The following is a 13,060-nucleotide window of genomic DNA, read 5'->3' as shown; positions in this document are numbered from 1 at the left end:
TCTGAACACTACTGTACATGGACAGAGTCCACAGTCCTTCCCATACTTACATCACACATTCCTGCTCGTCTTCTGCCTGGAAGTGGTATGTCCTATTACCTACAACCAAGACAGAAGAAGAAGAAGAAGATTGCACATTCTCAACCAATTTTAAGATAGAAGCTAAACCATATCAGACGGAATGAAGAGGTTTTACAAGTGCAGAACTGCGCCCATTTGATTTCAAAGCAATGTAGATTACAAAAACTTTCAAAGCAATGTAGATTAAATCTAAAGATGTCTCTCGAGTTCAAAAATTTGAATGTGCATTAATGTGGGGAACAGATGCACACCAAAGGGTAGAGGTCAAGTGTCTGTTGTGAACGTACGAGTGACCAGGTCAAAAATCTTCCTGTCGTCTGGGTTTGGCCGCACCTGACAGGTCAGTAGGTTCAACTTGGCTGGTGGTCGATTGATCTGGAAGAGAGACACGTGCAGTTTTGTCACTTTAAGGACTCGCCAGAGGCTCTTTATTCTGTGTGCTTTTTATGTTTTGTTTTCTTCTGGGAAACAGTTTACGCCCATGTGGGATGAACTGTGTTCAGCGGACTGACCGTACTGTGGGAAATGGTCAGGCAGCCAAATTTGACACCACACTTTCTCTTCTGCCACACTTTCCTGATCCTGCACAACAAAGCAGAAATACACAAATGGAGGTGAATAGATTACAGATGGCTATGCATGACAGTATTCATAACAATCCTGACATGGATCACTTTGGCACAGGGAGCTGAGGGAAAAGTGGAAACACATGGACTGAACCCTATTTATTCCTGCTCAGTGAATGATGACATGCTTCTTTTCATTCATGATTAAATCAGGCAAAATGTCAGATAACACATTGCGTTTTGTGTCTGTGGCCTGGTGCAAAGTTCACTCTCCTGCCATCTCCAAACTGGCAAACAGAACCGCTTCCTCTCTCCTTCTTTAAACCAAAATCTAGCTGTCTGTGAGCTGTCTGCCGATGATGCAAACGCTGGATCCGCTGAGTGAGTCGTTCTGCCAGTAACTTCCAGAAGAGGGGCCTCCCCCCCACCCCACCAAATCTTCAGCTCACAGTAATGAAGACCAGCTGTGGTGAAGAAAAGCTGAGTTGCGATTCTTTGCTTCGACCTCACCAGGATGTGCTCATGGTCCTCCACAGTGGCAGTGAGAAAATTTACCAAATACTTTCTATATATACAAATATGAGCTGCCAAATATTTTACTGAAAAGCATCGGAGGGACGCACAAAATAAATGTGCTATTTCAACTGTAGTTATCACTTCAGTATCAGTTATGACCAGGTGATGGTCAAGTGGTTAAAGTGGTGGGCTTGTGACCAGAGGATCCTTGGTTCAAACCAGGAAAATCACTTGGCCATGGGCAAAGTCCTGAATTCCCAAAGTCCGGTTTCATCAAGCGGCCTAATCTTTCAGTCTACTAAATTTACTTAATCGACTATAGTTAGTCATCCAACGTTATTCATCTAATCTCCATTTCACATCGATGGCTAAACTTGTAGATTAGCCGTTTTACGTTAGTCAACGGTTTTCAGGGGCATAACAGCCTTGTGCGTGCTGTTGCCAAGAGACGGCTCCAATGCCCGACAGTTTTGTTTAATTCCAGGTTTGTCATTGTCATGAACTATTCAGCCTTTGTTTCGTTAACTGGTTTTGTTAACATTTACGGACCCATACGAACTGCAGAATGATGTGCTTAGCTCTTAGCCTAGTAGTTTCACTCTCCAGTTTCTTCTTCTACACTTCCATTAAGCCTTTTTGTGCACACAACTCTGCTCAGTGTAACAGTAATGCCCGGTAGCTAATGTCAGAACTGTCACAAACACATCATGACAGTCATCATCTGCTACAACCATGGGCAAAAGCGGAGGAAGCGCTCCTTTTGGAGGAATAGGAGCGATGTAGGGGTGCTCACGAGTGTTCCATCAAATGGTGGTACATGATATTGGTACAAAATGGTACATGATACCATTTTTTGAGGTAAGACACTGACGTTTTGTTGACTAAAATAAGATTAGCCTCATCTGTACAAGGCTAAAAACTGTAGTCGGGTAACGTGAAACTTCAGCTGACTAAGCACTTTGTGCAATGACTAACATCAAAAAATTAGTCAACTAAGTAAGTTTAATTGACTAAACAAGATAAGACTGTTTTATGAAACCAGGCCCAAGTTGCTGTTGGTGTGTAGTGAGTGCCTAGCATGACAGTGCCCAGACATCGGTGTGTGAATGGCTCAATATGAGGCATCACTGTAAAGCGCTTTAACCATAAAAAAAGCACAATATAAATGCAGTTTATTCCAAAGTTCATGATGACATCACTTCTATAGCAGCTGATCGAGATAAGCTTTGGATCACATCTCTAGAACTATTAGTTGCATTAGTTGTGGAAATCCCCCCCCCCCCCCCCCCAAACACACGCACACAACCATGACCTTTGACTAGAGACAAACTCACCCAAGAAATATAACTACAAAGTTTGGTGAAAATCTGCTCAACCATTTTGAAGTTATTTTATACCGATAAGCGAGTGACTACAATTTCAAGAAGAAGAAAAAGAAAGAAAATGGAAGAAAGAAGGAAGAAAAAGAAAAAAAGAAAAAAGGAAGCAGAATTTATTAGACAGCATTTTAAGTAGAAAAATTAAAGTGCTCAACACAAAAAAACATATAGACAGCAGGTCATTACTGTAAAATAAGACAAAAATATAAACGTAATGACAAACAGCAGCAACAGGACAACTGTTACACAAAGTAGGAGCACGGCAGGTAAAGGCTCTACAGCCTGCTTACTTATTTTTAACCCTGGTGGGACACAGTAAGCCCACATCCTGCAACCGCAGGGGACGAGAAGGCACGTACGGGTTAATAAATTAAGGGGAACAGGTGGGTTTCACAACCATGTAGAGCCTTATATGTCAGTAACAAGACCTTGAACTCTGCTTGTACAGTCACAGGAGGCTCGTGAAGAGAAACCAGATAAGTAAAAAGCCATCAAATCTCCTGGTTTTAGTTAAAACTGGAGCAGCTGTATGCTGAACCATCTGCAGACATATTAACTGATCATACAGATGTATGAGTCTAGCAGGGCCTACAACACATCACACTTCCCTACAGCTAGCATGCATGATAATGAGCTACCACACACTACATTGCTAGATGATTTCTATAAAGTTGGATCTCATCTCTTTGCTGCACACACTGATGAAATTTTCATTAATACAGCTGCTTCAAACCTGTGACCAGAGCTGGACCCTGTAACAAATGTTTGTTTACACACCCGTCACTCTTCTTGAGCAGGAATCCAGATTTCTCCGTCCCGTACTTCTTGTTGCCCTGAGGTTGGTGGATGCTGTAGCCATTGCCAGAGTTCTTCCTATTCATGTACTCCTGGAAGACAAAAGGTGTGGGACCCACTCTTCAGAATAAACTGCTGACAGAATTTTCAATTTATAAAGCTGAAATGACAAACATCATTAAAGTAACAATATTTGGGTATTTTTCATTGCTGCAGATATATCGTTTGTATTTTAGTAGAGATACACAGAGTTACAATTCCTATAGCTTCAGTAGCAAAGTGCTGAGAATGTGGCAAAATGATTATTGATTTACAAATGAATGAATATCTGGCATTATTTTTCATCATTTCGTTGACACCTATCATTGGCCTGGTGGCCTGCCAGGCCTGTAGTACTATAGCGGAAACACAGACTTTAACGGCGATTAAACATACTTCTTTCCCCTCCACTTGCAGTAGCAATCGGAGAGAATCCCTCAACTGAGTGAGCTGTTTCACCTCCTCGTCTTGGTCCAGGCGCACCTGCAACACACAGACACACACTGTAAATGTCACATTCAGCTGCAACCATAAAAATGAATTAAAGTACAGCATGTCTTCAATCTCTCATATTCATTGGCTCATATGCTATGTTTTCCTGACGTGCTTCTTAGAAGAGGGTGTGGAATGACAATACATCAGAGCTTTGTGTAACAACCTAACTAATCCAGAACAGAGTTCAGGACTTGGGTGTGGAACCCCTGAGAGGCTGTGCTTTTTGCATGAAAGCAACTCATTGAACAGATCTGTCTGTTCTGCATAAAATAACTATTTTTTTAATGTAAACTAATGCAGAGTTTGACTGCATTTCCTCTACAAAGCTGAGGTCCTGCATGTCTGAGCAAGTATCTGTTCTACTTCGCAGAACCAGAAAAACATCTAACGTTCTCTGTGACACAATTATGCCACTGCTTCCAATAAAGACTGTAAATTTTCTGCACACTGGAATTTAAGAAGCAGCAGCAAAATGGATACATTGTATTCAAGACAACCAAATTAATGCACAAGTTATTCTTACATAGCATTTCTGTAATCATTTCACATGTTACAAATCCTGTATCTAAAATCATGCTTCATTTAGAGAGCCCCACAACAAAAGCTGTAGTGATTCTTACCTACTTTGTTTTTTATTTCATACTGCTCAAATACTGCTGTAATATTTTTTTAGCATTGTATATCCATTGCTGCATAAGGCCAACAAAGCATTCCAAAAAATGTTGGGACACTAAAGTGTTTATAACTTGATAATGGTACCATTCCTTCTCTCAACACTTTAAAGACATTTTGGTATTGAGCATATTGAGAGATGAAAAGTTTCAGGTGTTATTTTGTCCCATTCTTCCTACAAGTCTTAACTATGCAACAGTATGGGGTCATCATTGCATCCCCCCACCCCCCAGATTTCTAGGTATATTCCCAATTGTGGACAGATGAGGATTATAGACAGGCCACTCCAATACACATGTCCTCTTCTTCTGCAGCCATGCCTTTGTAATGTGTGCAGAATGTGGTTTTGTGTTGTGTTGCTGATAAATGCACTGATGTCCCTGGGAAAGATGTCATCTTGAAGACAGCATATGTTGCTCTAAATTCTCAATTAGTCCATGAGCCAGACATCAATTTTGACCTAATCGGTACCACTTAAAGGGAAGAAACAACACTTAGAATCCAGCCTCAGTGTATCACGGCTTACACAAAAATGTATGATAGCCACCCCAGGGTGGTAGCTGTACCCAGGTAGGGGTCAATGAAGAATTACACAGGGGTAAAACTTTAAAAATGTTCCAATCATGTTGAAAACTGTATCACATTCCTTGTCTGATCATAATGATTCCAAAAAGGTATAGCATGGACTATCTATGACGGAATGTTCTGGAGTTATGGGGTAAAAATGGCAAAAATGGTAACAAAGATCAATTTCAGTTTGTACAGGGGCCAAAAGTTAAAGTTGCACCAATTTCAGTAAAAGAATTATGCAAATTATTGGTTCAAATAAAAGGATTAATAAATTGAATAGTTTTGACTGTGTTGAATGTTTGGTCTCCAAAGTAAAGGTCACACAAGGTCAACATCCATTGGATTCTATGACATGTGACATATGATACCCTGTAACATGAAAACAAAGCATGACAGATGATACAAACTATTCCTTATTAGAACCCTATTAACCCAAATAATAATTTGCATAATTTTTTTTACTGAAATTGGAGCAACTTAATTTTTTTTTTTAACATTTCAATCATTTTCTCACATCTGTTGACAAACTGGAGATCATCTTCCCATCATTGCTCCTCAAAGACTCATTACTAGCTCGAAATTGCTCCCATCCTAAATTTTCTGGAATGTGTTGCAGGCCTGAAATGGGGGGATGGATGTAGATTAAAAAATTAAATGAAGTTACCCACAAAAACATGAAATATCTTTGGATCAAACTGACTGATCAAGCAAATAAGAATATTTATAATAAGAATATTTCAAATAAGAATCATCGCTTTATTGGGGGAGGCTGCCGTGGGGGGGGGGGGGGGGGGGGGGGGGTGTTAATTATCATTTTCTGTACTATCCCACTGAGTCCCTGTTTTTTTCTGTTTTGGGGTTGTAAAATGCATTGACAAAGACTTTGTACAAACAACAGTAAACAACAGCAAAATTGAATGAAGAGCTTTAAACCGCTTCACCCAACGTGTGCAAGAGGTTACACTGTCGTCCCTGAGCAAGAAATCAAGGATGCTTTCAGTTTCACCTTTTGAAAACAAGGAAGGCATTTCTGGGAATGGACTCCAGTAATTGTCACTGCTTGTGGGTTCAGGGTGGGGGTGCGTTCCAGAGGTTTTGGCTGCAGTTAAGAGTATAATAGCACTAAACTATCATGTGATTTACAGTGGCAGCTTTACAGTCAAAGTTTTACCAGATGCAATTTGAGTAAAAGGCTGTAAATGGATAAGAATGCATGCATCTGTGCGTGTGCGTTTAGCGATAACGCCGGCTACAACAAACTGCAACCTTTGACCTGCCGTGACAGCCACTCTGCTAAATTCACAGTCATGCCAGTTGCGTTTGCTGCAGTAGCAAGACTTTTTTTTTTTACCGTGTGCACAGAGGTAGCGAGCTTCTCTATGAAGGGAGAGAGATTCTCTGCAGCTTTCAGCCCGTCCTGAAAGAAACTGATACCAGAGAACGAACATATCAGCGCAAACATCCTCATTCACTTATATTAAAACATGAGATGCTGCAGCAGCTCTGCTCCAAAAGAAAACACTTTTGGATTAAAATTGTAAATTGCTAACAGTCATAACAGTTTGTAAAGGTAGTCCAAACCAAATAATCTCAACTTTTAGACAAAATCTCACAGAATGCTTGGTGAAAATCCAAATCCAACTGTTCAAAGTCACATTTCATGTTCATATTTAAAAGGAAACGCGTGACTGACCTGAGCTGTGCCTGGAAGTATTTGATGAGACTCTGGAGGAGATCAGGACCTTGACGCACCTTCAGCTCCTGGATCTTTAGAAGGTACTGAGAACATAAACACAGATCTACTGCTAAAACCACGGGCTGTATATATAGACTGGACAAAGCCTCCATCACTTGCAGGGTTTCTGAAGAGCAGTTCTGAAGCTCAAACAAGGCGGTTACATGTGTCACCTTCTTGGCAGTGCCGGACTCCCTCCAACTCCTGGCCAAAAACTCTTTGGGTAAATAGGTGGTGCATGGGAAAGACCAACATAATGAAGGAAGCCCAAACATGCCCCCGCCCCCTGCCTCACCCAAGCATATTTTCCTAACACGCAAAAGCTAACATGCTAAGCATGATTAACTGATATTTGGATTGGATATCTGGGTGGTGGTTTTCATAAATACTATGACTGCCATATTGCCTCAGTGACCGTGAAGTAACAGTGGAGCAAACATCACTGAGCTAAGGATACCTGCTAATTATTCCTAATGATGGTAAGATACAAATTACATCATACTATAATTTAACTCAATGAAAATACTGAGGCACCAACTTATTAGACGTTTGTTAGTTCAATTAAGACAGATAAATCCCTATTAACTCAGATATTTGGAATAAAATGCTCAGAAAGTCCACCGCAGCCAGCAGCCTCTGCTTTTGGGGCACTCAACCCACCACACTAGTTAGCACTCAAAACGACCGTACATAACTTCATTTAATTTTAATTTAACCTTTATTTAACCAGGTTAGTGCCACTGAGACAGAGATCTCTTCTGCAAGGGAGACCTGGGCAATTATAAAGTTTCCAATTGACCTAACCTGCATGTGTTTAAATGTGGAAGGAAACTTGAGCACCCAGAGGAAACCTTCGTGCTCTGCGGCAAAAGTGCTAACTACTAAACTGCTGTACACAAATTCACCACATGTACAGTTGTCATGAATGAGGAAACTAGCTTAAGAGACCAACAACTGCAGGATTTGGCACCGGATGTTGCCGCTTAATTAAAACATCTCCATAACGTGCAGGATGGCAGCATTTAGGGCCTATTCTAAGTTTCACCTCTTACGTTTGCATCTCTGGGACACTGCGCCATACTGGATGGAGGATCACTCTGGTCGTTCGTTCAGTGAACGTCAGCGAATGGAAAACATAACTGTGAAGACTTTTTGTGAAGGATTTCCATCCAGTTTGAAATGCAAATTAGAATAGAATAGAATAGAATTTATTATTATTATCATTGTACATGACACCAGAAAAATTCATATTTAAGAAGATGGCAAAAAGCCTTTGGAGTATAATTTAGTAAGTTCCGTGGAGGTAATGACTGTTTTTCCATTCCACTAAAACAGAAGTCTGAATCTGTTGCCTGTATAGCTGAGGCAAAGAAGCTGAGACAGGTGTTTCTCTTCTGTGGTGTTTACGTCAATTTTGTCAGTTTGTAAGGAGGCGAGTTATGGCGTCTCAGTGAAAAAGGGAGCATTTGTATGTGTGCAAGGGGGAAGAAGAGAGACGCAGAGGAGTGGAGTGGTTTCCAAAAGTGGAAACTACATTTTCCCTGCTTCTCCTCTTCACCCACCGAGCTGTTCTGTCAGAACTACAGATTTATATATTTATTTATTTTGCCAGTGAATTTCACAGGATTTTCCCATCAATCAGTTTAGCTGTGGGTCATTAAGCAGTTTTCCCTTTCAGCTACATTTTCCAATCCACATGTATAACCCATCTCCATGGCAACTCTGCACAAAGTCCCATTTAGAATCATGCAACACATTTTTTTCATTATAGGAAGTGCTGGACAGGCATCCATCCATATGGAATTCACCAGGAAGACCACCCATGTGATTAAAATCAAACCCATCTCAGGTATGCGAGAGGTGCCTCAATCAGGGTTTTTTTTTTTTTGTTTTTTTTTGTTTTTTTTTTTTGTTTTTGCTCAACTCAATCTAATGGCCCACCTCACACATTTGCAGCTGAAAAGTCCTCCTTTCTCTCTCCATGTCCTCCCCGCTGTCTGATCCCTCGGTTTTGATCAGTCCCAGCTGCCTGCTCTTCTCCTTCCTCTCCTTCTCTAACTTCCCTCTGAGTGCAGAAACACAGACAAGAAAAAACAAAAACATTCATTCACATGCAAAATAACACATTGCAATTTTCTGATTTCCAACTAATTAACTCTCACTGCAGTTATTATTAACCTTGCAAGAGGTTTCTTTTTCCACAAATGCATTCAGGTTTCTGAGACAACCCTCACCCTCAGGTGCTATGAGCTCCGTCCCAGCGCCGAGTCCTGGAACACAGAGATGCAGACACACACTGCTCCAGCTGTGGCTCCAGGCGCTTTTCATTTAAAGCGTTGAGATCGTTAACTTCAGTTTTGTTAATTTCCTCTTTCATCCCTTTTGTGCTCTTGCTTCGCAGGCTGTTCGGTAATAAAAGCTCTTTCGTCCACCTTTTCTCAACGAATTGTGACTTTTTTTTTTTTTTACTTTTTCCCTTCGTTCAGGAATCGTCGTGTGCCATGTGACTGGGCCATAACAGTGACACTTGTGCTGGGCTTTGTACTTTGTGCAGGGTACGAAATATAGTCCAACATGCTACATATTATAGACCAGCTTTTTTGTTGTTTTGTGTTTAGTAAAAATAATGATGCTCAAAGATGAGAACTCTATAATGCTTTGTTACAACAATATGGTTATACTTGCATTTTAATGTCATATTCTTTCCAACTCTTCTCCATCTGCTTCTTCAGTTCCTGCAGAGAAGAAAATCAAAGTTTAATCTTTTTAAAGCATTTATATTTTAAGTACAATATTAATTTCACTTTATTTATACAGCCCCAAATCACAATAAGTCAAAGACAGCTGCACATACAACCCCTGGCAAAAATTATGGAATCACCGGCCTCGGAGGATGTTCATTCAGTTGTTTAATTTTGTAGAAAAAAAGCAGATCACAGACATGACACAAAACTAAAGTCATTTCAAATGGCAACTTTCTGGCTTTAAGAAACACTATAAGAAATCAGGAAAAATAATTGTGGAAGTCAGTAACAGTTACTTTTTTGACCAAGCAGAGGGAAAAAAAATATGGACTCACTCAATTCTGAGGAAAAAATTATGGAATCACCCTGTAAATTTTCATCCCCAAAACTAACACCTGCATCAAATCAGATCTGCTCGTTAGTCTGCATCTAAAAAGGAGTGATCACACCTTGGAGAGCTGTTGCACCAAGTGGACTGACATGAATCATGGCTCCAACACGAGAGATGTCAATTGAAACAAAGGAGAGGGTAATCAAACTCTTAAAAAAAAGTGTAAATCATCACACAATGTTGCAAAAGATGTTGGTTGTTCACAGTCAGCTGTGTCTAAACTCTGGACCAAATACAAACAACATGGGAAGGTTGTTAAAGGCAAACATACTGGTAGACCAAGGAAGACATCAAAGCGTCAAGACAGAAAACTTAAAGCAATATGTCTCAAAAATCGAAAATGCACAACAAAACAAATGAGGAATGAATGGGAGGAAACTGGAGTCAACGTCTGTGACCGAACTGTAAGAAACCGCCTAAAGGAAATGGGATTTACATACAGAAAAGCTAAACGAAAGCCATCCCTAACACCTAAACAGAAAAAAACAAGGTTACAATGGGCTAAGGAAAAGCAATCGTGGACTGTGGATGAAAGTCATATTCAGTGATGAATCTCGAATCTGCATTGGGCAAGGTGATGATGCTGGAACTTTTGTTTGGTGCCGTTCCAATGAGATTTATAAAGATGACTGCCTGAAGAGAACATGTAAATTTCCACAGTCATTGATGATATGGGCCTGCATGTCAGGTAAAGGCAGTGGGGAGATGGCTGTCATTACATCATCAATAAATGCCTTCAGTTAATTCAAAATGCTGCAGCTAGAGTACTGACGGGGACTAGAAGGAGAGAGCATATCTCACCCATATTGGCCTCTCTTCATTGGCTTCCTGTTAATTCTAGAATAGAATTTAAAATTCTTCTTCTTACTTATAAGGTTTTGAATAATCAGGTCCCATCTTATCTTAGGGACCTCGTAGTACCATATCACCCCAATAGAGCGCTTTGCTCTCAGACTGCAGGCTTACTTGTAGTTCCTAGGGTTTGTAAGAGTAGAATGGGAGGCAGAGCCTTCAGCTTTCAGGCTCCTCTCCTGTGGAACCAGCTCCCAATTCAGATCAGGGAGACAGACACCCTCTCTACTTTTAAGATTGGGCTTAAAACTTTCCTTTTTGCTAAAGCTTATAGTTAGGGTTGGATCAGGTTACCCTGAACCATCCCTTAGTTATGCTGCTATAGACGTAGACTGCTGGGGGGTTCCCATGATGCACTGTTTCTTTCTCTTTTTGCTCTGTATGCACCACTCTGCATTTAATCATTAGTGATCGATCTCTGCTCCCCTCCACAGCATGTCTTTTACCTGGTTCTCTCCCTCAGCCCCAACCAGTCCCAGCAGAAGACTGCCCCTCCCTGAGCCTGGTTCTGCTGGAGGTTTCTTCCTGTTAAAAGGGAGTTTTTCCTTCCCACTGTAGCCAAGTGCTTGCTCACAGGGGGTCGTTTTGACCGTTGGGGTTTTACATAATTATTGTATGGCCTTGCCTTACAATATAAAGCACCTTGGGGCAACTGTTTGTTGTGATTTGGCGCTATATAAAAAAAAATTTGATTGATTGATTGAAATGCACAAGTTTACATTGATATTTTGGACACTTTTCTTATCCCATCAATTGAAAGGATGTTTGGGGATGATGAAATCATTTTTCAAGATGATAATGCATCTCGCCATAGAGCAAAAACTGTGAAAACATTCCTTGCAAAAAGACACATAGGGTCAATGTCATGGCCTGCAAATAGTCCGGATCTTAATCCAACTGAAAATCTTTGGTGGAAGTTGAAGAAAATGGTCCATGACAAGGCTCCAACCTGCAAAGCTGATCTGGCAACAGCAATCAGAGAAAGTTGGAGCCAGACTGATGAAGAGTACTGTTTGTCACTCATTAAGTCCATGCCCCAGAGACTGCAAGCTGTTATAAAAGCCAGAGGTGGTGCAACAAAATACTAGTGATGTGTTGGAGCGTTCTTTTGTTTTTCATGATTCCATAATTTTTTCCTCAGAATTGAGTGATTCCATATTTTTTTCCCTCTGCTTGGTCTAAAAAAGTAACCGTTACTGACTGCCACAATTTTTTTTCCTGATTTCTTATAGTGTTTCTTAAAGCCAGAAAGTTGCTATTTGAAATGACTTTAGTTTTGTGTCATGTCTGTGATCTGCTTTTTTTTTCTACAAAATTAAACAACTGAATGAACATCTTCCGAGGCCGGTGATTCCATAATTTTTGCCAGGGGTTGTATATTAGTCACATTACTTAAGAAGGGGCAGCAGAGTGGCCAAGTGGTGAGTACACTCTTTGAAAACAGAAGTTTCCCAGTTCATGGCCATTCTCTGTGTAATGTGAAGTTACATCCAGAATGGCATCCGGCATAAAACCTGCGCCAAAATCAAAATAGAAGGGAAGAAGCCGAAATAACTTACTTTAGCGACATTACTTTAAAAAAAGACTTTCATATAATGGGAAAACAAACAACTATTAATGTTAATTGCAGAACGGGCGTCCACAGACAGACAGTCAGATGAATCAGTATTTTTACAGTATGACATTATATTTATTTAATCTAGACAGGTCTAGGGAGAAGCAGACAGTTAGCTCATGGAGATACCATTACTCAAAACCTGTTTTCTCGTCTGCTTTAAGGCTGAACAGGATTAGAGAAGAACTTTACCTTCTTTTGTGCCTACAGTGAAGCAATGTTCAGCCATCAAGTCAGCTGTTTCATAGGCAGGAACTGACAGGAGCATACGGAAGCTTTTGAAAGTTATGAGTCAACAGTCTGCCAGCATGACAAATTAAAAACAAATGGACTGATTCTATTCATCCGTCTAAAGTGTATTGCATTATATATCTTATTAAACCCATGTAATTGTTGACAGACGTCTGCCTTCAAAAGACAGAAGTTATATGTGCAGTGGTTTGTTTTAATGATGGATTTATTAGCTGCCAGTGGGGGGAGAAAGAAACATGTAAAATCAAGAATGGTGCTGAACCCTTTTTTTGTAGAACCGAGCAATTCATAGCGCTTCATACTATCTGTGTACTTGTTCCCCAAATCCTCAGAGGTCATTTGGCAGATTATCTCCAGT

At 40.4% G+C, this 13,060-nt stretch overlaps 1 protein-coding gene across 2 annotated transcripts in view; it reads right to left on the bottom strand.

Annotated features, from left to right (window-relative positions):
- Window positions 1-13,060, bottom strand: part of asap3 (ArfGAP with SH3 domain, ankyrin repeat and PH domain 3) — a 61,525-nt gene that overhangs the window by 22,677 nt on the left and 25,788 nt on the right. Inside the window, exons 5-13 of one of the 2 annotated variants that reach the window (XM_034195289.1) lie at window positions 9,534-9,583; window positions 8,790-8,913; window positions 6,807-6,892; window positions 6,465-6,540; window positions 3,773-3,859; window positions 3,320-3,429; window positions 594-663; window positions 369-456; window positions 51-99 (exon numbers count right to left, since the gene is read on the bottom strand). In XM_034195289.1, coding sequence (XP_034051180.1) covers window positions 51-99; window positions 369-456; window positions 594-663; window positions 3,320-3,429; window positions 3,773-3,859; window positions 6,465-6,540; window positions 6,807-6,892; window positions 8,790-8,913; window positions 9,534-9,583 — 740 coding nt within the window. Of the gene's footprint in view, window positions 1-50; window positions 100-368; window positions 457-593; window positions 664-3,319; window positions 3,430-3,772; window positions 3,860-6,464; window positions 6,541-6,806; window positions 6,893-8,789; window positions 8,914-9,026; window positions 9,110-9,533; window positions 9,584-13,060 lie in introns of those variants that run through there. The other variant, XM_034195290.1, reaches the window with a different exon arrangement.

Source organism: Thalassophryne amazonica, chromosome 19 (genome assembly GCF_902500255.1).
Source record: "Thalassophryne amazonica chromosome 19, fThaAma1.1, whole genome shotgun sequence".
In the NCBI taxonomy this organism is placed as follows: Eukaryota; Metazoa; Chordata; class Actinopteri; order Batrachoidiformes; family Batrachoididae; genus Thalassophryne; species Thalassophryne amazonica.
Note: the sequence above shows the minus strand (reverse complement) of the source record. Positions and strands in the feature narration are given on the sequence as shown.